Source organism: Oryza sativa, chromosome 4 (assembly GCF_034140825.1).
Source record: "Oryza sativa Japonica Group chromosome 4, ASM3414082v1".
In the NCBI taxonomy this organism is placed as follows: domain Eukaryota; kingdom Viridiplantae; phylum Streptophyta; class Magnoliopsida; order Poales; family Poaceae; genus Oryza; species Oryza sativa.
The window spans coordinates 2155883-2183459 of record NC_089038.1 but is presented as its reverse complement, the minus strand read 5'-3'; the positions used below and the strand labels follow the sequence as shown (position 1 = coordinate 2183459).

The 27577-nt window shown below is 44.5% G+C and overlaps 1 protein-coding gene across 7 annotated transcripts; it reads left to right on the top strand.

Annotated features, from left to right (window-relative positions):
- The first annotated feature begins 14958 nt into the window (after positions 1–14958).
- Positions 14959–27577, top strand: LOC9266862 (replication protein A 70 kDa DNA-binding subunit D). 7 transcript variants are annotated; one of them, XM_015778327.3, is made up of 16 exons: positions 14959–15760; positions 17122–17203; positions 17339–17379; positions 22939–23082; positions 23165–23438; positions 23529–23631; positions 23746–23876; positions 24008–24083; positions 24172–24304; positions 24397–24551; positions 24637–25093; positions 25177–25259; positions 25894–25996; positions 26084–26121; positions 26288–26375; positions 27370–27577. In XM_015778327.3, exons 1-11 carry the CDS (start codon positions 15653–15655, stop codon positions 24797–24799), a joined length of 1410 nt encoding a protein of 469 aa, XP_015633813.1. In that variant the 5' UTR covers positions 14959–15652; the 3' UTR covers positions 24800–25093; positions 25177–25259; positions 25894–25996; positions 26084–26121; positions 26288–26375; positions 27370–27577. The 7 variants fall into 7 exon arrangements, with proteins under 7 accessions (XP_015633813.1, XP_025880864.1, XP_015633814.1 ...); XM_026025079.2 differs by having other exon boundaries at positions 26260–26375; XM_015778328.3 differs by lacking the exon at positions 27370–27577 and adding an exon at positions 26950–27313.

The following is a 27577-nucleotide window of genomic DNA, read 5'->3' as shown; positions in this document are numbered from 1 at the left end:
CTTTATAATAAATAATTTTCTATATTAACAACAGGATCAACGAGATCTTCGAAAGGAATTTCTGTCCAACTTATTGTCATTCAGAAACAACGAAGCTATTCTGCCGGACTTCGTCGTTCACTGCCTGAAGTTATCTAACAAGATCTGAGCAGTTATGCAAGCATGCCAAAATAAACATTACATTCAGTTACATCATTATTATCTAAAATTTGTTAGTTCCCAATAATATTTGTCTTGTTCTTATTCAACATTTTTCAAGGCTTCATGTTCTCTGCTATTCTCTTCCCAAATAGATGAATTTGTCATTTACCTTCCAACTATCATAAATTTAGATTTTCCCAACATCAAATCCATGATGTTCACCTATGGCAAATTAAATACTAGAAACTAATTACATCTTCTGTTGCCGTACATTACGTGATCAGCTCTCCTCCGAACTTAGAGAGCAGATCATGCCATGATCCAAATCAGTGCATGCCCAGCGAAAAAGAGACATGTTCTGCTGGGCGAACATGTCTATAACAGTCATGTTTTGCTCGGCGAAAAAAAGACATGCTCCCAGAGCAGAACAGTATGCCAATTGATTTATGCTACCACGAGGATACATCCCACCAAACAATAGCAGAAACTACTAGCCATGTACTGCTGCCGAGAATACATCCCACCAAAACAACAGCAGAAACTACTAGCCATGTTCTGCTACCGTGCTAAACCCCAACTAAAAATACACCACAAGCACTCTTCATGTTCTGCTCCCGATGCAGAGCATGATGAAAAACGTTTTTGGCTCCCACGAAGATTCATCCGACACTACCTCCAGCAGAAACAATTAGCTATGTTCTGCTCCAATACGATGCTTCCAAAGACTACAACTACACCACAAACTCTGAGGCACAACAGAAAATAGAAAAAAAAATACAAAACTAGTGTTCGCAAATTTCCTACAATGTTTGCCAAATGTAAATATTCAAAATATACTACATGTTCTGCTGACAAAATTTAATAATAATAAAAGTTCCATTTTATGCTAAACGAAATGCTGACACCAACCCTGCAGAACATTGAACAGAATAATTACACTCACTTCTTCCTCTCATAACTAGATTTCTGACCACATGTAATCTTATAGTGGCCATGACCACCACATTGCTTGCAGTACCTAATCTGCTTCGTTGACTCTTTTTTTCCTTTGGCGTGATTCTTCGACTCGTCCTTGGAGGTACTCTCACTAGCCTTCTTCTTTGCTTTGCTAGATGTCTCTCCCTTCGACATCAGTCTGGTACTCCTCGGTCGTCCACGACTTCTTCTAACCTCAGGAGGGAGTATGTCTTCTTCGTTGACATCAGTCATGTCCACATCAACTGAATCCTCACCAGCAGAAACATCCTGTCCAATGCCGTCCTCATCGGCTACACAAAAGTCATCAGGCATTCCATGCTCCGAGTCAGAACTGTCTACACTATCATCCAATTGCACACCAGTAGGTTTCTTCCCAATTGTTCTATCTCCGCAATGAATTTCCTTGTTGTTTACAACTTGCGAAGTACACATGACCTGAAGTTCTCCAATCAGCTTTGTCAACACTTCCAATGTCTTCTCATATGTTTCTGAACTAGTACCACCAAGTCTAACCATATCAAGTGCAGACTTGTGCAGGAGGGTGTTCCGATAAGTTCTCGATGATGCCGCCTCCTTATCCTTCAAGTATGACTCCTCCAAGTGCTTTGGGATTGAATCTCTAGCATCTTTTGTCCACCTCTTCAGGATATACTTCTTCGGTATTTCCGTGAAACCATACTATACCATAACCTGCAAAAACACTATGCATTAACACACAAAAACACAACAGCGTTATGAGAACTGCTTAATATTCAAACTTACTCTGATAATATGGGAGCATATAATTCCCAAGTATTCAAAAAGCTTGCATCCACATGACAGATCTTGTTCAGTCAGGTCAACCTGAACCTTAAATTCTTTGCTGCCCCAACTTTACAAGGTGTCGTCACCTATATGGACTAGCTGCAGAACATGCTGATCCGAAGTTTGATAAACCATAAATGAAAAGCTTAGCTTGAACTGTTCCTTGAACCTAGAAAATGCACCCCTAGTGTACACCCGAGAAGCATGTTTCTCAATGGGCAAGCTAGTTAATGTGGAAACCTTCTCCTAAAGTTCCAGAGAAATGACAAGCATATTATAACATGTTCAGCAGAAAGTACCATACACCGATATATCATACGGAAATCATTAAAAAAAACATACATTGTATGTATCGTGCTCCTCACCGTCTTCCGCTTCAATCCTATCATTGTAGAAATTCTCATACCTCTTTGCAAATCCATGTAGCGAAGAGGATGGTTTTTCATACTTCTTCAGAACATGATTCATGCTCTCACTTCTTTGTGTGGTTGACATCCTAGCAAAAAAGAATTCCCTGAAGTAAGCTGGAGCCCATTTTTTCTTCATGTCCCACATCCTGCGCAAATACACGCTAGACTCGAGATTGTACTGCTCCATTCAATCTGACCATGCCTTCTCAAACTCTGCCTCTGTTTGGGGTTCATTTAACACCCGGTGGAACTCCTGTTTGAAACTGCTTCTTTTACTGTAAATGTTCCCCAAGTTCTCCTTAGCACTCTTCAGAATATGCCATTTGCAAACTCTATGAGTAGTTTCAGGCCAAACCGCTTTGATCGCCACCTCCATTTGATGACAGTTATCTAAAAAATAAGTTCACAACCATTCGAGATTAAAAACAGAAGACATATCATTAAACACACCACTGATCCATCCAAAAAAACATATACCTGTTAAAATTGTTGCAGGCCTCTTCCCATGCATTGCATCAGTAAATGTTTGGAAAAGCCACTTGAATGCTTCGATTGTTCGATTGTCTCCTCCCTCAACAAAGCGCAACCAAAAATTGCTGTTTGAAAATGGTTATTTACACCGACAAAAATCCCAAATGGCATGTTGTACCTATTAGTCTGATATGTAGTATCAAAAGTGATTGCATCCCCAAAATGTTCAAAACTTAATCTGGACAGTGAATGACACCAAAATATATTTTTAATCCTTGAAGCACCATCAATCTGTATGGTGTAAAAGAAATTCTTACTACGGCATTGCATTTCCCTAAAAAAATTCAGTGTCTTCTGCACATGATTGCTACACTCATCCCTTCTGATGGCATACGCCATTCTTGTCACAGCCCTCCTTGTAAAGGGGGTTAAGGACGGCCCGCCGAGCATACCTGAAAGTAATCCATACATAGCTGTAGGTGTCATCCCATTATCTACCATTTCCTTTATGTTCCTCTTTGTCCCTTCATCAATGAAATTATGAGACCTGAAGTGCTTAGTATGCTGCAGGTCCCGTTTCATTTCATGGTTATGCTCACTAATGAATGCAGAAACTCTCCACTTTTGACTTTCAGAAGAACGATTTAACCTGACCATAGCCTTGCAGCCTATCCTGGTCGGCGGACCAGTGACAGAATTATCTCTACCCTGCATAAATTACAGGAACACCTTACTACGTAAAACCTATCGAATGATGATCCTACGCATCACACTGTAGAAACTTGCCAATCCTACGAGAATACGAAACCATGGTTTTCAAAAAAAAAAAGAACACACTAAAGATTTTTACCTCACGAATGCAGCAGAACTCTTGCATGGACTTCACGCCTTCATCTTTGTATCTGTTCTTGGATCTCCTTATACCAAAACCAGTGAACCTAGCGTACAGATTGTAGAACGCATAGCCATTAGAGTCCTCATTGAAGGTCTGCCCAATTTCCGGCAACAGAATGGCTGGGTCAGAGAGTGAAATAGGCAGCAGATCACTATCTTCCTCCCCCTCAACCACGATCCTAGGATCAAAAAACGAGAAATCAGGAAACAATGCAGAAAGGGGAATTGTACACTACAATCACACTGACATAAAAAAATACCTTTCCAACGGAACTACGTCCATGGGTTGTCCACTATGATCCTCGCCACCTTTCTCCGGCCAGCCTTCTTCCTCCATACCTATCTCCGTGAATATTGTTTCTGTCCAGCACGGACTCTGGTAGCTACCCCTTTTGGCAAACAGAATTTGCTCTAGGGTGTCCTTTTTTTTCAGCTGGTTGGATATATACTGACAAATAATTACGGTTTATTTTCCACCAGCTGCTCAACAACCTCCCCGAAAATCAAGGCTCCTACGTGCGAAGCATGTTATTGGACTCTGGAAAGTCAGCCACTAGCAACATTAACGAATTCTGATGAAACCATACCGCCACAAAAATAGCATCTATAACAAATATTCCGAATACGCAACGCTACACTCACAGAAACCAATTCGAAATCTCTGCTCCATTCTTGTACAATATTCTGCTCGAAGAACTTCATCTTGGTGAAGGATTGCATTCACGATGACAACAGGGAGTTTGCAGTACACACAACTTAAATAGATAAATGAAAGGATAACATCTCAATTTTATTTCACTTCCCAAATAGCAGAAGATACAGATTTCTCAACTCAGATACTACTCGCTTTTTTCTCATAGAATATACCATACAAAACTAGAGACAGTTCGTACGACTAATCTACGGCCGTGCAGAAAGCAAGCCCTTATTACAATTTTCCTGATCATCACACTATTGGCTACATATTTTCCTTGGACACATGTTCGCAACTATTACTGTTGCCCCGGGTTGTTTCGTTGCTTCTGAAATTCACGTCGCAAGCCACGCGAATATCACGGAGTGAGCACCAAGCACATCTCTTCCTAGGATTCCTCATGGAAAGAGGATGACATCCATCCAAATGAATGACATATTTCTGGAGGGAGTGGTTCATCACTTCACTCCGGGCAGCAGTATCCATGCAACGCACAAAACCATTCCTGATGACCAAATAACGCAATAACCAGTCAGAGCCAAACAAACAAACAAGAGAAAAATTTTCAACAGAACATAACCTAAAACTAAACTTCTATGTGTACCTATCTGCGGCAGGCTTCTGCTGCTTGTCACCATTAGCTGTAATGGTTCCATTTTCTTCCTTCGCCAGATTGTGCTGCTTGCTACTACTCACTGGCGACGACGCGCCTACGGCCACCACCGACTTCTGCTGCTCGACATCACGCGCCGACGAGCCTCCGCCTACTTGCGCCGCGGAAGGCGACGCAACAGACCTCGCCGACGACATTCTGCCCTTTCCACCGGAGGGGTTCTGCTCCACCAAAAACCTGCAGAACAAAATCTTCTTCCTCACAAATCCGAAATATAATTCTGCTCCTCATTTTCTGTCCTACATCACCGTCAACTTAAATAGAGTATCAACAGCAACCTCCACACTAACTACTCTCCTGGTCGCACGGCCATGCATGCGTGCGGGTCAACAATCCATGCATGCAGAACATTCAAAATGACTCGCCATGCAGAACACCACGCGGTGATACGAATTTTCAAAGAAAAAAAGAATATTCAAGTTTCTGCATCGGTGGATCAGTGGATCTTTTCTCACCAACCGTTAGTGAGTTAAAGCCCGAAACCCTGATATGAGTTGGGCAGGTGTCCGATGGTTACAATAGGAGTACCTACTACAGGGAGTAGTATATAGGCTTCCTATGTATATATATATATATATATATATATATATATATATATATATATATATATGTATGTATGTATATATATGTATGTATGTATGTATATGTATGTATGTATAGATATAAATATGTATGTATATATATATATATGTATATATAAATATATATATGTATATATATATGTATATATATATATATGTATATATATATGTATATATATATATATATATATATATATATATATATATGTATATATAAATATATATATGTATATATATATATATCTATGTATATATGTATATGTATATGTATATGTATATGTATATGTATATGTATATGTATATGTATATGTATATGTATATGTATATATGTATATATATATATGTATATATGTATATATATATATGTGTATATGTATGTCGGAGAATGAACTCCTCCACCAGGGAACCGTGAGGCCCCCCTTTGTGTGTTCGGCCGGGGGCAGCGGGTGAGATTCGAGGGCTTGGTGAGCGGAGCTGTGTGATCTTGAGGGGGTTAGCCCCCCCCCCCCAAGACGATGAGACAAAAGAGGTTTATACAGGTTCGGGCTGCTGAGAAGCGTAATACCCTACTCCTGTGCATGATTGATTGAATGTAGAACACAAGTGCTTGGGGTTGCGAGACCCAAGCGCCAGTTCGCCCCGAAGTCCCCCCTCCACCACTAGGCCTGGACCTCCTTTTATACCTCAAGGGGTTACCACATGGGCCCAACAACCTAACCTAACTCCGGTGGAGAAGTATTATAATCTTTGCATTAAATGCATGTCTTGTCTCTTGACTTGGGAAGCCAAGCACACGTCGTCTTGATGATGGGGCCTGTCAAATCTTGCCGCCTGACATGGGGGGTGCCCCTGTCAGTCACCATTTAATGGGTGAAGACTTCTAGGCTCCTATTACACCGAGAAACGGGAGCCTTGCTTTTACCAGAGCGGGAGGACTGACTCTGGCTGGGATAAGAGGATGAGAACCTCTCACCATCACTATTTGATGGGACATGTCAGGCTGCACGCCGCCTGACACACGAGCAGCGCACAGGCGCACTAGCCAGTCCCATTGGTCATTCGACCGGTCACAGACCGGTTGAGTGCACTGCACGCCACATTAAATGCAGCGTGGCGCGACTACTCGGGATGCCATAAATGCGGGTAGGTGGGCACTTGGAGGCGGACACCTAACCTACCGTACGTGGTGACCTAGAGAAGGGGTCGGGGGAGCCCGACCCCTAGTCACGAGAAGGGGCCGCCGCCGCCCGACCTCGGGCCCGATTCCCCCTCGAGGGGGAGCCACGTGGCGCCTGGGGCAGCCTTCTCCCTCTAGTCTCGGCCAGGGAGTGGCCGCCGCCCTACCTCGGGCCCGACCCCTCTCGGGGGAGGGCCACGTGGCATTGGAGGGCAGCCTCCTACATCTAGTCTCTGGGAAGGAGTGGCCGCCGTCCTACCTCGGGCCTGACTCCCCTCGGCGGAGGACCACGTGGCATCGGGGGGCAGCCTCCACCGACTAGTCTTTGGGGAAGGAGGGGCCACCACCCCACCTCGGGCCTAACTCCCCTCGGGGGAGGGGCACGTGGCATCGGGGGGCAGCCTCCTCCCTCTAAACATGATAGCCCCGGGCCCATATCACCGACAGTAGCCCCCGGCGTTAGCCCTGACCAAAACCTTCCCCAGGTGGTCAGGGTGACGCCACTTTCCTAGTCTGATGATAGGTGGGCCCGATCTCTTATTCTTTCTTTGCTGGTACTAGGACCCATGCGCCTTTTTCGCCCCAACCTAAGGGCGACTCGCTAGCCCATACCTTAGGCTGTGAAATTATTTTATGTATATATTCAGCAAACGTTGTTAGATTCTCTCGGGCCCGTGACCTTACGCCGCGTACCTCACTTGCCCCTGCCATTTGTTAACCTTTGTTCATGTTCTACTTCATCTATTCAAACAATTATTTTCGCGAGTGTGAGGACTGAACTTTCCATAGCCAGCAATCTTCACCCGTGATCAAGCTAAGCTGGGCGCCATAGCCAGCCGGCGGGGCCAAAGCCAGCCGCTGTGGAAGAGCTAGCATAGGAGGGCCCGGGTGTCGACGGTACCCAGAGCTTGACGCAAGGCTAGGATAGAGCTAGGAATCGTAGCCCCCGTACTTTAAGCAAAGAATCGTTTGAATGGATGAAGCGAATACAAACTTTTTGTTACCAAGGGAGGCAAGCCGGTGCGCGACACATAGGTACCGCGGAGACCGCGAGGAAGAGATAGGCGAGAGATAAATATAAGCAATAATAATTTTATGCAAACGATTATCTTCGCGCGAGTGTGAGGACTGAACTTTCTATAGCCAGCAATTTTCGCCTGCGATCAAGCGAAGCTGAGCGTTGTAACCAGCCGATGGGGCCAAAGCCAGCCGCTACGGAAGAGCTAGCACAGGGGGCCCCGGGCGTCGACGGTACCCAGAGCTCGACACAGGGCTAGGATAGAGCTAGGAATCGTAGCATCCACACTTACAGCAAAGAATTGCTTGTATGAATGAAGCAAACACAAACCTTTAGCTCGAAGAGGGCCCCCCACCATGGGTTCCGAACCATCTTGGGAAGCCTGTGACCACTTAGCAAACGAGGTTAGGTTCCCACGAGCCTGTGTCCCCACACTACACATTCTGTTTGCTCTTTCCTTTCGGTGGCCTCCTTCCAATCTCTTTTCCTTCTACATGCACGATTACTTTCGCATGAGTGTGAGAGCCGAAAACTCTAGAGCCAGCAATCCCCGTCCACAGTTGAGCCAGGCCGGGTACCGTAGCCAGCCGGCGGGACCAAAGCCAGCCGCTACGGAAGAGCCAACACACTGGGTCCCGGGCGTCGACGGCACCCGGGGCTCAACTTAAGGCTAGGATAAGGCTAGAAAACTTAGCCCCCACACTTAGTGAAGAATCGTTCATGTAGATGGGGGAGAGGTTGGGCTCTTACCACCGAGGGAGCAAACAAATGCGCAACACGCGGGCGTCGCAGGGCCATGAGAATAGAATGGGGGGAAAGAAATATAAGATTTCAAGCTAATGAATTGAAAAATTGAAAATACTTGAAGCTTGAAAGGACGATCAGTTGAGCCGGGCCGGGCATCGTAGCCAGCCGACGGGACCAAAGTCAGCCGCTACAGAAGAGCTAGCACAGGGGGTCCCGGGCTTCGACGGCACCCGGAGCTCAAAACTGCAAGAGTCCTCCCAGGAGTGAACCGAGGCAGCAGCAGGTTCATGGGCCAACCCCGCGCTTGGCCCCTAAGGGCCATGGGAATGACGTTCGCCATGACCCGGTCGCCACCACCCGCCACCTCTATGATCGCCGTGCAGATCTGGAGGGACTCGGAGGGGTCGGCGCCATCGTCGTACTTCTCGGTGAGGCAGGGCTGGAGCTTTGGGGGCCCTCGGACATTCTGAAGACTCGCCACAAAGACCAGGTAGCCAAGATTACCTGGTGGGGATGTGGGGGGCCTTGCCCCCTGCCTGGGGTGGCACGACACTCCTGAGGATGTTGCGCCTTCCCCAGTAGCGGCGGCGCGACACTCACCACACCGGCGCTCGAAAGAACCTCAAAAATCACGAACGCGCCCCCTACCTGGCGCGCCAGATATCGGAGAATGAATTCCTCAACCAGGGAACCGTGAGGCCCCCCTTTGTGAGTTCGGCCGGGGGCAGCGGGTGAGATTCGAGGGCTTGGTGAGCAGAGCTGTGTGATCTTGAGGGGGTTAGCCCCCCCCCCAAGACGATGAGACAAAAAAGGTTTATACAGGTTCGAGCCGCTGAGAAGCGTAATACCCTACTCCTGTGCATGATTGATTGAATGTAGAACACAAGTGCTTGGGGTTGGGAGACCCAAGCGCCAGTTCGCCCCGAAGTCTCCCCTCCACCACTAGGCCTGGACCTCCTTTTATACCTTAAGGGGTTACCATATGGGCCCAACAACCTAACCTAGCTCTGGTGGAGAAGTATTGTAATCTTTGCATTAAATGCATGTCTTGTCTCTTGACTTGGGAAGCCAAGCAAACGTCGTCTTGATGATGGGGCCTGTCAAATCTTGCCGCCTGACACGGGGGGTGCCCCTGTCAGTCACCATTTAATGGGTGAAGACTTCTGGGCTCCTATTATACCGGGAAACGGGAGCCTTGCTTTTACTAGAGCGGGAGGCCTGACTCCGGCTGAGATAAGAGGATGAGAACCTCTCACCATCACTATTTGATGGGACATGTCAGGCTGCACGCCGCCTGACACACGAGCAGCGCACAGGCGCACTAGCCAGTCCCATCGGTCATTCGACCGGTCACAGAACGGTTGAGTGCACTGCACGCCGCATTAAATACGGCGTGGCGCGATCGCTCGGGATGCCATAAATGCGGTAGGTGGGCACCTGGAGGCGGACGCCTAACCCACCGTACGTGGTGACCTAGAGAGGGGGTCGGGGGAGCCTGACCCCTAGTCACGGGAGGGGGCGGCCGCCGCCCGACCTCGGGCCCGATCCCCCTCGGGGAGGAGCCACGTGGCGCCTGGGGCGGCATTCTCCCTCTAGTCTCGGCCAGGGAGTGGCCGCCGCCCTACCTCGGGCCCGACCCCCCTCGGGGAAGGGCCACGTAGCATTGGAGGGCAGCATCCTCCATCCAGTCTCTGGGAAGGAGTGGCCGCGGTCCTACCTTGGGCCTGACTCCCCTCAAGGGAGGGCCACGTGGTATCGGGAGGCAGCCTCCTACCTCTAAACCTGATACCCCCGGGCCCATATCACCGACAATATATATATATATATATATATATATATATATATATATATATATATATATATATATATATATATATATATAGACACGGGATAGGAATGAAAGAACTTCTTACTCTCTCCGCCAACCCAAAAGGAAAGAAAAGAACAGAACAGCCGGAGGAATTGGTCAACTCATCATGCTCATGACCTGAAGACTGCAGGTTTGAATCGGGCTGATGGCTAGTCTAAAGACATTGACCATCTGGAGCGAAGGACAATTGGCGAAGTTAGTTAGAGAAAGCTTGAAAGATAGGATTTTCTCGTGTGGTAACTCGTGAAATGCCGAGTTGGTACGAATTCTGGGAAATCCTTCCTTTTACTCTCTCTTTTGAATGAGTCGTGGTGCGCGTGAACAAAGCAACCCTATTAATAGGAGGGCTAGCTCGGGGGCAAATCTCTAGTATTGGTACCGGGGGCCGGTGTCTAGGGATAGGAGCCGTCAAAGGGCTAGTCATCGCTAGAAAATCCGAAACAAGGCTATCGCTAGCTTTATTGGGGAATTTCTAATCTTAGTAGGAGCTTTCCAAAGAAATGGAAAAGTAAGGAATTTTCTCGAGATTGTTTTCGCTTAACCAAAGAAAGAAAGAGAAGAAGGAACCATTTTTACTAATAAAATACTATAAAAAAATTTATCTCTATCATAAATCTATCTCTACCATAAAGGAATAGGTCTCGTTTTTTATACAATGTTCTACGTCAAGTTTAAAATTTTTTCATGAAAAAAAGATTTTCAATTTGACTGGACTTGACACTGGATTATGTTTTCTGAGACAGAAAATGAACGCCTTCGTTCAATATCTATAGTATTCTCGGATATGATAGATTCATCGCTTGTTCGCACAGTCTTATTGAAGAATTTGGAATGAAAAGAAGAGTAATGCTTCCTAGGGTCTTGGCTTATACCTTTGCTTCTCTTCTCTAGGGATCTATACTTGGATATGCAACTTTAGGTAGTCAGACAGTCACCCTCGTATCGGCTGGATATATATAGATCAGTGGTCGTAACTGGTTATGCTTAAGGAACTGTAACAACAAAAAAAGGTTCTTCGTTTTTCAACTGGCTCTAATGCAAATTTATAAAATAAAGAAGAGTTCCGTCAGGCGTACTGAATCTCAAGACGTTCCTCAAACCAATCATATACTTTATTGAGATAGGTAACTAACCCGAACCCCAGAAGTCATGGGTGATAATTGGTCTGATGCTTCGGGCGAAACCAATTCCCAGGGTGTGACGGGCGGTGTGTGATCATACGTCTATAATGCATTGTATGTCCTAGAATAGGGCCCTTTTGGCGTTCCTTCGTAGATCTACGGATTTCACCCCTACACACGAAATTCCACTCTCCTCTGTCTCACTCAAGTGAATTGGTTTCGAGAGCATTCCGCCACTTTTTGGTGACTTTCACTTTCAACCCGATTCACCCCCAAGACGATGTTGGCGCAGAAGCAATAAAAGTATGATCTCGTTGTCGCTTTCATCAACCCGGAACGATAGTGTAGGCGAGCCCGGATGTAGAGATGGATGATGTGTAACCAAAGAAGCAGTGCCCAAAATGCCTCTAGAAAGATCAGACAGAAGTAAGACGAGCTGTAATTGTACGTACATGTAAAGGAGCTTAGTATGGAGTTGCCTGGATTAGATCCTCGTTGGTCCTTGAAGAAGAAGGCGGAAGACTTAAACCCTTCATTTCCTAATTTTTGGTTCGGCTCTCCTAAAGAATTGACTTCCTAGAGCCACATGTTTCGTCGTGGTGCTGATCGCGTGGTTTGCCTCTTCGTCCAATTTTAGAATACTTTTTGATTTTTTAGTCCCTTATCAACATTTCATCAATATCTCCATCTTCCTTGTCAAGTTCCCTAACCCCCTTTATAGCTTCACGCTGTTTGAATAGTTCCAATTAATGGAATCAAAGTCATTACACGAGTGAGTTTAGCAAGTGGAATATCTGACTTTGAAGGAGCTGCTGCGAGGTGTATGGTTTGAGTACAATTAATTCATTTTTTTATGTATATGTATATATATGTATATATGTATATATATATATGTGTGTGTGTGTATATATATATAGACATATATATATATATATAGAAGAAGATCAGAGTCAATACTAGAAAAATCATTTTTCTAGACGATGACATTTTTTTCTAGGCAGGTAGGGCTCTCAGAGCTAAATGACCACTTGCGAAAATTACAACCGTGGGGTGAAATCGTTATCCGCCTGCAAAAATCTATTTTCGCAGGCGAACCACTTAAGCGATCCGCCTGCAAAAATTCCATTTATTTTTGCAAGTGGACCTCTTAAGTGGTCCGCCTGCGAAAATTGGCGTGGCATATAAATAGATGCGACATCAATAATATTTTTTCTAAGTCCTATCCTCTCTTCTCCCCCAGCTCTCCTCTCTCCCTCAGCCCTCAGCTCTCCTCTCCCTAAGCTCCCTCAGCGACCGTGGGCGTTCTGGGGGGCGGCGACGGCAAGGCGCGGGGCCGGTGGGCAACGGCGAGCGCGAGGTCAGCGATGGCGAGGCATGGGTGGGCGACGGCGATGCACCGGGGCTACGGCATCCACCCTCGGCGCGGCTCCCCTTCCCTCCCTTCTAGATGTGGCCAAAGAGGGAGGGGAGGGCGGTGGTGGCTGCGGTTCCACTACCTCCCAGATCCGGCCGGAGGGAAGGGGGAGGGCGGCGGCGGCGGTTCCCCTCCCTCCCCAGGTCTGGCCAGAAGAAGGGGGGAGGGCGGCGGCGGTTCCCCTTCCTCCCAGGTCCGGCTGGAGGGAGGGGGAGGGCGGTGGCGAGCGGCTCCACTTCCTCTCCCTCTCCCTCCCAAAACCCTAACCTAGATCGGCCGGAGGTGGGTAGGGGCTTGGGTGGGATTAGGCCCATAAGTTTGTATACCCAAGCACTATATATATTTCACTAATTATCCTTGCCAACTCTTATCTAACTTGTGGCTAAGGATTACATAGTCAGATAAATTGTGACATGTGACACCTTAGTTGTAAAAGTTTGGTAAATTAAAACAAGCTTTCGAACAGCCCATTCTTCAACAAAAATATTTCGTAGAGGCATTTAATTATTAGCCCTGCAGAATATCGAAAACTACAATTTCAATACAATGGAAAGTACATTTGTAGTTTGCTTTGTTTTATATTTTTACATTAATCTTGATGTATTGTTATTATTTTAAAAAGAAAATCATAATCTCATAACAGTTTACAACAAGTAAACCTTGTTTTTCCACTTCTAGGTTAGAACATTATTCGCTTCACCATAAGAAAAGAAACATACAAGTGTGAGTTGTTTGTATTGATTCGGTGTTAAATAAATGATTGATAGATAAGAAAAATATTAGCCACTTGACAAGTAGACTCCCCCTTAGAATATTTAATTAACTAGATATGTTAAATATTATTTTATATTTAACTGTCCAAGCTCGAATAATTCGTAGTACCATAAAGCTATCCCTCATTATGGTAGCAACGCAAGAGTGCTGAGGTCACCTTGATGACGTTTAAGAAAAACAGAGAGATCACCCAGCTTGATGACGCAGCGAAATTATCCTGTTTCTATATTGAAATCTAACAAGAATCAGAAAATAAAAAAATATTGGAGCGGTTACCATATGATCAGCAATTTGTCGAGTTGGAATAGCATTTACCTAAACCACTAATAAAGCATATACATATGGGTTGTAGAAATTCAAAGATATGTTTTAACTCTCTCTTTTTTTATGTGGGCATATATGCCAAAGATGATATGTTGGCAAGAGACATTATTGAAACCTAATTATTAATGACCTGTTTAGGACTTCAGTTAGCTTCCCCAATGTTTTTTTTTTTTTTTGAAATGCACATGGCATTCTCTTCATCTGGAAGCTAGACTGGAACATTTTGAGCTGTGCCTTTTGGTTTCAACATATGGGCAACATTCCCATGCCACACATCCATAAAGAACATCAATCTGGTTAAAGAGATTTGATAAACAAGACAGGGATTTGGGATATTTGGTAGTACTAGCATTGTACGCAGTGGCGTTTTGGGCCAATTGGAAGACTAAAAAATACAGTGCATGGTTTTAAAGTCATGCGTATGTGATTTATAATCATGTAAAAATATTGTTTATATGTGTTGTTTACTATTGGATTATTTTGGTTTTAATTTGTCTTTCTACAGAAATTGGAGAGGCAGGGAAGTTAAAGACATGCTGTTGGAAGACAAGTGGCAGGCTGACAGCAGAAGTTTCAAAGAATCGGAGAATATTAAGGACGGCGGGATGGGCGCTCGCTCGCTGCGTCCACGTCGGATTTTGCTACAGTAGCTACAGTGCGCGCGGGGTGGAAATTATGCGAAAAAGCCCTCCGATTTTTCGTAATAATGTATAGGTCCCTAGCGTCCTGTGTTTGAAGAGGAATAATCGCGGACAGGGGCTTTTTTGTGATATGTGAAAGAAGAGGGGCTTTTCCGCAAAACAGCATCCACTAACGCATACCCCCCACAGCCCTAGCTGCCGCCTCTCCCTCTCCCACCACCCCTCCCGCGCCGCCGCCGCCTGCGCCTACCCTCGCGCCGCCGCCGCCGCCTCCCACTCCCCCTCACCCCGTCCACGTCGCCGAGCGCCACCGCCGCCTCCACTCCCGCCGCCTGCGCCTACCCTCGCGCCGCCGCCTCCGCCCCCCCTCCCCCTCGTCCCATCCACGTCCCCGAGCGCCGCCTCCGCCCCCTCGCGCCGCCACCTCCACTCCCGCCGCCGCCACTGCCGCCGCAGAGTGCCGCCGCCGCTCTCCTTGTCCCGCGCCGCCACCGAGTGCCTGCCATCTCACCCTCTCCCTCTTCTTCTCCCACCGCCGCCACCGCCGCCGCCGTCACCGAGTGCAGCCGTCTCCACCTCCACCACCGCCATCGCCGTCGCCGAGCGCCATCGCTGCCGCTCCCTGCTATCCCTTTCTCACCCCGCCTGCCTCCGGTCCCCCTGCTTACCCCGCCTACCTCCCCAATGATGTGGCGGCGGCGGTGGCGACGACGACGACGGTCGATGGGGTCATTTCCTCCCCACAGAGGTGGGGGTCCAAGCTGGCTGCGGCAAATTTAGTTTGTTCACGCTGTTCAGAAACGGTGGTTGCGTTTCATGTGTACGGGCTGCGTTGATTGGTGCATGTGAAGGCACGTGTCTTTGAGTGTGTCCGTGGCAGCTTGGGCGGTGCATCCGTGGTAAAGAAGGAAGGGGACGGCATGGCATTTTCTGGATGCACTCGCATTTCCTCTTCGTCGTTGGCCGCGCCATTCCGTGCGATTTTTGCTCCGATATCAGCGGCTCCATTGTTTTGCCCCCCTGATTTGGTATTGAATCGATGCTCTTTCTATCTCAGTGCCAAATCTGTATGCCTGGTGTGATTTCTTCCTCCTTATACATTTTCTCCCTGGTAATGGATGGCCAGTTAATTGGTGTTGGATGTTTGCTTGCTGTTCTTCCTCGCTTGTCTCTGCATATCATAGCATGGTACAAATCGTTCAGGGTGCCTGCTCACACCACTCAAGATGCTCTGATTGGGCCATTGTGGTGTATGCCAGTCGAGTCTCGTCGCTGCGGGAGGGTCCCACCAGTGCGGCCAGTGTCAGGTGCACTCACCACCACTCGTCGTTCGAGGGCGGGACAGAGAACTCGAGCATGCCTAGTCAATGGCAGCCGGTCATCGGGGCTGCGAGGTGATTGGTGGCGTCTGTGCGTGTTCTGGCGAGTAGTCGGTCCCACGGCTTTAGCCAATCATGCTCCACTGTTGTTCGGGCCCCACGTAGTCGTGGTCCATGCCAATTGCAGTTGGCCGTTGTAGCAGGCTCCGCCGATGTGCCCTTTTTCCGGCGCAGTGTTACTGCTCGGTGTGTTACGTCGGAGAGCTCGAGGATGGCCTCCGTCAGAGCACTGATGTGTTACGTCGTATGCTGTGGCTGACCGATGGCCCTGTCATCTGTGGGGTCCTATTGACAGCCTCTGAGTATGTTGTTTTTTATGTTACATATTTTTTTGTTTTGTTTACCAGTATAAGTAGCTCATTGCCTGCCAATCTTCTCTTTCCCTTCTGCTTTTTCGCCATTTCCTTTGCATTGCCTTTTGGTGCCCGTTCGCTGTTCTTCTTGTCGTCTGTTCTAGCCCATTCTCCGCTGTTGTGCTTTCTTCGTTCGATCATGAACCCTGGGGGGTGAACGCGTGTGCTGGTGGGTTTTCTGTATCTAGCCTAGCTGCCTTCCTTTGTGTCTGTGCCGTGTGTTTCCTTTTTATCCTGTGATTAGGCTTGGTGCATCTCAGGTAGCCATGTACTGGCCTGTTTGTTGCACGAGACTTACTGTCACAGAGTTTTTAGGTTTTAGGCGATTTTCCCCGTGTTCATATTTCCCTTTTCACAGTGGATCATTGCTTATCTCTGTTGTTCTTCTTTTAGTAAATACTTCTTTCAGTAAATAGATGGTGGCTATTACATAGATGAAGCACACGGTCGTTAGTTAATGACAAATATCATTGCTTTTTTTTTCCTGGTTCTGATTCATTATTGGATCATGTTTCGCCACTCAGAGTGTGTCCCGTGGTGTTTTCTTTTCGTGCAGAACCATGTGGTTCATTTGCATTTTTGAGTCTTTCCTTAAGTGCATCTCTGTACGTTTACATGTTTTTTTTTGTCCCTTCACATCGATTTTTTTTGGCGCAGGTGCTTATTGTCGCGGTCAGGTCCGTGCGATACGTTCGTTGCTGTTGTGCTGCTGTTCCCTTTACCATCAGCTCCTGTTCAGGTGAGCTTTGTTTCTTTGCTATTTCTTTGGGGCAGACATCCTTTTTGTTTTGTAGTTTATTTGTGCCTTGTGGTTTGGTGTATGTTCTTTCTTTTATCTGATATCCAGCTTAAATTACATTCTTATTCCCTGCAGGTTGCGGACCGCATCTCCTGTGCCCGTACATGTCGGCTAAGGTATAACAATTGGCCTTTGTTGCTTCAGCTATCTATACATTATTCGAGCTGCGCTGTTCCTTGTGGGTTATATGTTCTATATGTGTGCACGACATTTCTGTTTTTCTATGCGTTTAGTTCCTATATGGAAGGGGGTCGTGTGGTTAGGCCTGCTCGTTGACGGGATCGCCGATTGCTAGAGCGTAGCAGCGCTTCTCTTAGATGTATGGTTTGTTGCGGTTTGTTTTTTTTAGATGCTTTAGATTTTATATCTTTTCCTGGGTGGAAAGATTAAATCGTCTGTTGCTTGTTTAGCATCTTCCTCTAATTCAGCTGCCAGCGAATATGTTTGGGAGACTGTTGCTCCACCCCATCAGGGTATGTGATTTACTGATCTGTGTGCGACTGTTGTTGTGGCTTGTTTATATTTATGTAGTCGTTGCTCATATATTTTTCTCGCTTTAGTAGACGATGGATTTTTCCCTATCTACCCTGCATGGTATTCTTCAAAAAGACGGCAAATGTGTTCAAAAAAATTGGCCATGAAACGATTGGAGGCTACAGGTTTTTCCATTGGATCTTTGGTTTTCTGCATATGTTCTTGCTGACATGGCTTACATGGATGTTATATCTCCTTCCCTATAGGCAAAAAACCTTGCCGTATTGCTCCTGTCTCTTGCAACAAGTTTGACAGTGATTATGCCAAGTTTTTAAGAGGTTGCTTTCATCTCTGATTCGTTTCCATTCCCTTGTTTGCAATGCCAGCACGCTTGGTTTAAACATAAATTTCTTTTTTTGAATGCTTGCATAGAGACTTCAAAGGATAGGTGCGATTATGGCCCTCCTGAGTATCGCTGCCGTATGTGCGCTGCTCAGTTCTGGTACCAGGAACAGTGCAAGAAAGATTCTGCTATTACCAAGCGCCGTGTCTGTTACAACCTTTGTTGCAAAGGCGGGAAAATTTTTGTCCCTCCATTTGCGCAGCCACCAGAACCTTTGAATTCACTTCTTAAATTTGATGGAGATGCTCGAAGTAAACATTTTTTGCAACACATACGTCAGTACAATTCGCTGTTTTCTTTCACTTCGATGGGTGCAGATATTGACGATAGTTTAAACCAGGGTGGTGGTCCTTATGTCTTTAAAATAAATGGCCAGGTCTATCACCGTATAGGTTCGCTCTTGCCTAATGAAGATAATCCACCAAAATTTGCTCAGCTGTATATTTATGATACTCAAAATGAGGTCCAAAACAGAATGCTTGCTGTTCTTGGTGAAGAGAATGGTAGCTGTGATCTAGATCCTGAGATAGCTGCTGAATTGCTAGACATGCTAGACAATTGTAATCCTTTGGTTAAGCAGTTTAGGCTCACGAGAGATCGGCTGGCTGAACACGGTGATGAACAATTAGCAATTAAGATTGTAGGCGCTGATGAGGAAGGGCCTGTTCAGCCGATGAACTAGCTGGGTTAATTGTAAGTGATTTTTCATTGGAAAATGCAAAACGTGATATAATTGTGCAGAGCATTCCTGGTCCACTCCATCATGTATCTAGCTTGCATCCTGCTTACATGGCCTTACAATACCCACTGTTATTCCCATATGGTGAACGTGGTTTTCAGCTTGGTATAAATTTGAGGGGGGTTGATTTAAATCGCACTGATATACGTACTAAGGCTTCCATGCAAGAACATTATTGTTACTGTTGCCACTATCGTCGAGACCAGTTCAACCCATATTTATGTTGCGGTCGTTTGTCCTCCCAAAGTCAAGTTGATGGTTTTGTGTGTTTTGAGGAGGGTAGATTGACATTTATAGATGAACACCAGGGCGATTTTAGATGCGAACACGTTCAAGGCATTGCAGATGCAGTCGCCAAAGGTTGTTTAGACGGTAATAGTGTTGGTAAGCGACGAATTCTCCCTGCAAGTTTCACTGGCGGGAGAAGATATATGTACCAAAATTATCAGGATGCGGCTGCTATTTGTCGTGTGTATGGTGCCCCTGATGTGTTTACCACTTTTACTTGTAATCCGAAATGGCCTGAGATTGAAGAAGCATTGCGCATTGAGCCAGGGCAGCGTTCGACAGATTGTTCTGACATTGTTTGTAGAGTTTTTAAAATGAAACTTGATGAGATGGTTTCTGATATTATGGCTGGTGTTCCATTTGGTCGTGTGCGTGCTGGTTAGTGCTCTTTTTTTGCCCTTAACTTAGCTGTGCTCTTTATGGTCTATTGTTTTATTGATTTTTATTTGGTTGTTTTGCCTATGATATGTTTGTAGTTCTTTATAGCGTGGAATTTCAGAAGAGGGGCCTTCCCCACGTGCATATACTGGTGTAGCGTGATGCACCAAGCACTGACGCCACACCATTTGTTGTGGATACATACATCAGCGCTGAACTTCCTGATCCTAATGAAAATGAGCTTGATTACTTACTTGTTGAGGAATTTATGATGCATGGTCCTTGTGGTGATGCCAATAGAAAGTGTGCTTGCATGAAAAATGGGGTTTGTTCTAAAAAGTATCCAAAAGATTTTGCTTCCGAGACAACTGTAGATGATAAAGGTTTCATTGTTTATAGACGGCGTGACAATGGTAGATTTGCATATAAAAACAATGTGAAACTTGATAATCGTTCAGTTGTTCCGTACAATATAGCGCTGCTGCGTAAGTTTGAGGCTCATATCAATGTTGAGTGGTGCAACAAATCTAAAATGATCAAATATCTTTTTAAATATGTCACAAAAGGGTCTGATCATGCCAACATAAAGTTTACCAAAGTGAGAAAAAGGAAGTTAGGGCGTGTTGCAGTTGACGATAGTGGTACACCAAGCTCTAGCAAAAAGATGCGTGGTGCTGATTTCACTGTTAAGCCGCCAAGGGATGAGATAGCTGAGTTTATTGCGTGTCGATATTTATGTGATAAGCAATCTATGTGGAGATTATATGCATATGATATTCATTTTAGAAACCCTTCTGTTGAACGTTTAGCATGCCATTTACCGAACATGAACGTGGTCTCTTTTAGATTAGACACAAATTTAGCATCTATGGTTTCAAATACATTTTTACAAAAAACAACATTGACTGAGTGGTTTGTCGCTAATGATCTGTTCCCGCAAGGCCGTCACCTAACATACTGCAAATATCCTACGATGTTTACTTGGGAAGATGATTTAAAAAGTTGGAAAATAAGGCAGCACGGCTATAAGATTGGTAGGATGTATTACATCCATCCTTCTGCAGGCGAAGCATATTTTATGAGGATGTTGATCATGTACGTAAAAGGCACTAGAAGTTATGAGGATATTAGAACATATGACGGCGTTGTTTATGATACGTTTAAGGAGGCTTGTGCTGCTAGAGGGTTGCTTGTTGATGATAGAGAATGGTCGTATGCATTTGATGAGGCTGATAGTTGGGCATCCAGCGGCCAGCTTAGATCGCTTTTTGTGTTGATGATTGTTCATTGTGGTATTGCTGATGAGAGTGCATTTTTTGAGAAGCATTGGCATGCGATGGCTGATGATATTCTGTTTAATCTGCAGCAAGCCTTAAATAACTCTTCGTACTCTGTTCCTGATGCTCAGCTTAGAAATATGGTTTTACAAGAATTGCATACATTGTTTGTTCGCAACGGTGTTTCTATGTCTTCTTTTAATTTGCCAAGCATCAATTGTGATAGCTCCTTTCAATCAGCAAATAGATTGATTGACGATGAAATGTCTTATGATATAGATAATTTATGTGTGAATGCTCCATTGCTATATGACCAGCTTAACGTTGATCAACGAAATGCATATGATCGTATTGTGCAAAGCGTCATGACGAAATCACCTGCTTTTTACTTTGTTTCTGGCTATGGCGGCACTGGGAAAACGTTTCTGTGGAATTGTATTGTTACCTACCTTAGATCTCAAAAAAAAATTGTTCTTGCTGTTGCATCATCGGGAGTTGCTCCATTACTTTTGCCCGGCGGTAGAACTGCTCATTCCCGGTTTAAAATTCCAATAGAGGTTGATGAATCAACTATTTGCCATATAAAGCGAGGTACAATGCTAGCTGATCTTATTAAGTCCACTTCACTTATTATATGGGATGAAGCTCTGATGACTCACCGTCGATGTTTTGAGGCCTTAGATAGGACATTGCGTGATATCCTTGCTGAGGATGATCCTTCTGCTGCATGATTACCCTTTGGTGGTATAGTTGTTGTGCTTGGTGGGGACTTTCGTCAGATTTTACCTGTTGTGGAAGGGGGTATTAGATCAAAAACAATTGATGCTGCAATATCAAGGTCCCCTCTCTGGTCACATGTGTCTATTTTAGAGCTATCGATAAATATGCGTTTGCGTTCAAGCTCTCTAAGCCCTGAGGTACAACATGAAATCGCTGACTTTAGTGATTGGATTCTTTGTATCGGCGATGGTACAACAGCTGCAAGTGCTCGTGATACTGACACTGAACCAACATGGGTTGATATCCCACACGATCTCTTAGTCATGGATAATGATGATAAGATTGGAGCTATTATATCTGCAGTCTATACTGATTTTGCTGAACATTATAGTGATCCTATATATCTACAAGATCGTGCTATTGTTTCACCTACAAATGATATATGTGGCACTATTAATTCTCGTGTACTAGAGCTTGTCCCTGACGAGATGAAAGAATACCTAAACTTTGATTCCCTTGCAAAAACAAATGAGAAATGTGATGATTTAGATGTTTTGTATCCAATCGAATTTTTGAACTCAATTAAAGTTAACAATTATCCTGATCATCAATTGTGCTTAAAAAAAGGTGTGCCCATAATGCTTTTGAGAAATCTAGATCAGAGTGCTGGCCTTTGCAATGGAACGAGAATGATTGTTACAAATCTAGGTGACCGAGTAATAGAGGCGCGTATCATAACTGGTTCCAATATTGGTCAGACTGTTTATATCCCAAGAATAACTCTATCTGCAAACAATAAGAAATGGCCTTTTACATTACAGCGCCGTCAGTTTCCTGTTCGTGTGTGCTATGCTATGACTATAAATAAAAGTCAAGGACAGAGTCTATGTTCAGTTGGCATTTACTTGAAAAGCCCAATATTTTCCCATGGTCAGCTATACGTTGCTCTTTCTCGTGTCACTTCCCGTGCAGGCTTGAAAGTACTTATCGAAGATGACAACGGGAATTGCACCTCCCATACTCGAAACATCGTTTATCGCGAAATATTCGCTGCTCTTAGATAGTTGGTGGTTGCTGTCGTTTTGTTTATTTTATTCCTACGGTGTACAGATATACTCGAAACATCGTTTATCGCGAAATATTCGCTACTCTTAGATAGTTGGTGGTTGCTGTCGTTTTGTTTATTTTATTCCTACGGTGTACAGATATACTTGTTTTGTTTATATCTAAAAGTTTGCTATGTTGTTCTATGGATCATGTATATTACCTGGTTATGCTGCGCTTTTGTTTGCTGTCTTACTATACTCTTTGCCATAGGTGATGCACCGCATATTTATCTGCTTATTTTATGCTTTTTTTGCCCTTTTGCATGACCTTGTTTTTTGCTTTCCTATAGATGGCTTTCGATTTGCTGTGTGACATATCCCTAGCAAGCAGAGGCTGGAAGATCCGTGCAAGGATAGCAAGAATGTGGGACTACACTGGTACAGCTAACGATGTGCCTCCTATGCATGTTGATCTGGTGCTTGTTGATGAGAAGGTATATCTCATTAGTCCGAATGCAGGGCACCTTTATATTCCCTGTCCAATTTGATTTGCTTACGATTTAAATGCTTATGTAGGGAAATGCAATGTATGCTGAAATTCCAGGCGTTGAGGCTGATAAGTTCAGACCACTTCTTCAGGAATCGAAAGTCTACACTTTTAGCAAGTTCCTTGTTTTGCCTAGCAAACCTGCATACAAGCCCTTCCCTAACAAGTATATGATCAAGCTTACTCCATGGACAAACGTGGAACAGGTCAATGAAGTTCCTGCTGATTTCCCATCCCATGTGTTTAATTTGGTTCAATTCTCAGATCTAAGCCAGCGCGTTGGGATGCAAGAGTACTTCACTGGTTTGTTCTTTCCTTTACCATTACTTTCCATTATTTATGCTATCTATAGCATTTATCAATTTACAAACCACTGTTCTTAATTCTTTTTAGATGTGATCGGTATGATCATTGGGGTATCAAAGCTAGCCTATGTCCGAATGGCGTCTAAAACGTCAGACACACCTAAGAGGGTCATTGCTCTAAGGGATCTTGCGTACGTAGCCTCCATGATTTATTTGTTGTTCCAGTCTTTACCAGCTTGTTGTTTATGACCCTGACCTCTAATGCATGGCCAACTATTTTGATAACCGTTCATTCTTCCGAATAGGAACTGTGAGGTTAAACTTGTCCTATGGGGAGAGCATGCTCTCGACTTTGATGCTGATGCTGTTCATAGTGTTGGCCAAGATAATGTTGTCGTTGGTATCTTTGTTGGTACTCTTATGAAAGCATATAATAGTAAGCTTTTCTCCTTCTCTGCATGTTTAGTTCTCTCTTTATTTTCTGGTGCCGGTGTTGTATCTTCAATGTACATTTGTTTTTTTTTGTTGTCTCCACAATCATTTCACCTATGTATTATGTACATGAAGAAACTCTTAGTGGAGGATCAGCCTGCAAATGGTATTTAAATGAGGACATACCAGAGATAAACCAGTTCTTTGATAGGTTAGTTAAAGCCCCTCACAACAGAGTTAATAATTTTTTAGAGTTCTACCCCCTTTCTCTAACATGTCGTTTTCCATGCCTTGATTAGCCTGGGTGATAGTGCTCCAAAGATCCAGTGGATATCAGCCGGAGCAAAGTCCTTTGGTTCGTCACAACGCCCAGCACAGTTGGAGCATAAATCTGTTGCTGACCTTAAAAAGATTGATCCATGGGAAGCTGCGGTAATCACTGTAAAAAGCATATTATATGCTTTCGCATATGTATTTTTCATTTAGTTCATCTACAAGGTTATTGCTAAACACTTCCTATGCAGGGTGCTGGCTTCTCATCTACTGTGACCATAGCTAAGTTGAGCCCATCTCAGTCATGGTGGTTTTCATCCTGTTCCCGTTGTCATAGAGCCGCAACTGCATATGGATCTAGCTATAAATGCTACAGCGGTTGCTCATCAGTTACTGCCATTCCAAAGTAATGTTCTACAGCATACATGTTCAGCTCCTTTTTTATATGTCTGCTTGGCCTCTATGACAGAAATTTCATTTTTATATGTTAGGTACCGTCTTTGCCTGATAGGAACCGATGGAACTGATTCAGCAGAGTTTGTGCTGTTTGGACGTGTTGCGCAGCAAGTTGTTGGCCGTCCTGTTATGAATCTTATCAAATTTCAGGGCAGATCAGACAATATTCCTAAAGAAATTGCTGCTGTTGTTTCATAGAAATTTACCTTTGCTGTCTCTGTCACTGAGCGGAGCCTTATGCATAGGAATATATCTTTTCAAGTTAATGGAATTGAGACTTTCTTTGGAAGACAGGGTTCTATTCCGCAGCCTAGGGAACAGGGTCCATCTGCAGGCCCTTCTACTCCTTTGGCTCTTGTTGCTTCTGGTATGAATAAGGATGACGCCTCTCAATCTCATGAGTTAACCCCGGTCAATTCATCTACTTCGACTGCTGATCCAGTCGATGAACTTCCTGGTGACAGCAAGAAGCGGAAATCCATTGTCCGTCATGTACGCCCTTCCATTCATATCCCATACATTACCTGTTGCTTTTTTTATGGCCCTTCTTTTTATATGTCTGATTGCTATTCCAGCCTCTAGCAGCACAGAAAAAATTGACCTTTGAAACAGCTCCATCCAGCAAAGAAAACACCAGCCCGGTTGACCCTCCTGCTAGGTACAAGTGTTTTTCCACACTTCTTGTTCTTCTTATATGTTGAAACTTTCTCTATGTTACATCTGCTTTCTAATTTTTATGGCCAACAGTAAATGTGGTTTGCCTCTGCTACATAGCAGAGCACGGTCAGTCCCTCCACTTCAATCAGATATAAGCATCCAACCCATTCTATTTAGTGAGGAACCATGCATTATGAACATATTAATGTAGGTTCCTTGTTGATCTATATTCCTAATCATCCTACCTAGGCCTAATAGACCTAAATAAGTCATTGCTATTTCTCTTGCTTCCATATGCCATTCCGTACCTCTGGTCTACTCTGTACTTTGTTCCACCGTATAAATTGCCTGTATGCTAAATAGAACCACTTTACATTACTATGACATGGCCTGCTAGCTAATCGAAAGAAACATGCTCATAGACAACTACAGAACATTATTTACTACAGGCAGATTAGTTGCTTACTTGTTATCTTTTATATGGGATGTAATGCGCTCCAAAATGATCTGCATATGGCCTACCATCTTTTGCTACCACTGACCATTGCACGCAGCCTACCAGTTATATCTTTTGCTATGCATAGGCATATCATGTAATATTACTGATCATGATGGCTATCTGCTATATTTCTCAGTTCTTCTCGCACTGATGACCAAGCTGCTGATAAGCAACATGCTGTGCCTCATGAGGTTGATGTTTCTCAGATTGCAGCTGCCTCTGCTGAACCAAATACTCAGGTTAAGCATAAATACACCACTTTCCAGCTAATTCAGTGGTCGAATTTTTTTAGTGACACTGGCAACCTAATTATTCCCGTTCTATAGGTCAAAGATATCCTGCCAACTGAAGCCAAAAAGAAAAGGTATAAAACTACATATTCCAGCTGAGAACGAATAAGAAAATCCCTATTTTTGTACTAGCGGTGGAAGCATGTCACATTCATTGTTAAATAGACTGCACCATTTCGCTTTCGCTGCTCTCTCATTTTTGGTTCTTCTAGATTAACCAGGTGTTCCTCTCTGCTTTAGTGTTGATCCAGGCTCTACAGGCACACGCAAGACTAAGCCTCCTGTACCGAAAGGGAACTAAATTGCTCACCTTAGCTTTTGTGCTGATGTGAGTATCTTGTTCTGTTATATATCTATGGGCACGGCATTAGTTTCACCTAGATTGCTGATCACTTTAAATTATTTTTTAGGGGAATAATACCCTACATCAGCGATCCCACCCTATGTCTACATATTTCCTTAATCTTACTGTTGGCGATGCTGCTTGACATGGCACATCGTATCAGACAATCTTTTGTTTACATGATTGCTGGCACCACTGTGTCCATGCATGTGCATGTTTGGTCCTCTACCTGCTGCTCTTTCGCCCTTTAGTGTCGGTGTGCTTTCCATATAACCGTAGCAGAGACTTCCTATGAAACGCTGCCATACGACTGCACATCACCCCATCTTTTGCTTGTATGTTATAACCATGACTGTCAATGTCCATATGGTGCTCTGTCAGTCCTATGAACTCGTTCAGCAAACCCCCTTCTGTTATGGATCATATTAATGCACTAGCGTTCTATCTGCTGTTGTTCTGTTCATATTACATGCCTTGCAGCTGCTTTGGATATATCTAGCACTTGTGATACACTATCGTCATTAAAAACTTATGTTTCATGTGCTACGTGCCTGTGCAGGAATTTGAAATTTGTAGCATTTCCATCCTACCCAGCTAATGTGATAAGTAGGATTTTGTGCCATCCTTTCTGTCCTAAAGAAAGGGTGGGCAAAATTTGCAGCTAAAAATAGCATACGCGTTGGATCGAACTGCATTTTCCACTTCTACAGGGCAAGCCAGATGCAAATGACATGCAAATGACCATCGATGTTCTGTAGACCACACGTGAATAGTCAATGTATTCAGGACCACTTACCAGCTCTACCGCCACTGCTATGTTAATTAGTGTTGCACCTTAAGATTATTATCATAGGTACTGCAGCACCTTACAAATATCAGACATATGTGTGTTAGCGCTGCAATCTATTTATCTATTGCCGTCTGCTTTCATTACTTTTCCCCCACCAACACTTTTTAACCGTTCTTCCCTGGCTATCAGCTTATTGGGCGGCACACGTGCGTACAGGCGGTGCGCCAAGGGCGCGCCCCAACCTCTAGTTAAAGGTAACAGAGGGCTCCAGAGAATCAGATTCATGTAAGATTGTCACTAGCTAGCATCCATGGAGAAAATTCTCTACGTGCTCTTGAGAATTTGCCCGATCCTTATATGTCCATGAATTTTTATCTAATGTATTATATGCACCTGA

Bases quoted from the DNA above. Each gene is read 5' to 3' on its own strand.
- LOC9266862 (XM_015778327.3), top strand. From the start codon at position 15,653: ATGGCATTTTCTGGATGCACTCGCATTTCCTCTTCGTCGTTGGCCGCG. The intron at 23,632-23,745 runs GTACGTAGCCTC...TCTTCCGAATAG, and splicing joins ATTGCTCTAAGGGATCTTGC to GAACTGTGAGGTTAAACTTG. The intron at 23,877-24,007 runs GTAAGCTTTTCT...ATGTACATGAAG, and splicing joins TCTTATGAAAGCATATAATA to AAACTCTTAGTGGAGGATCA.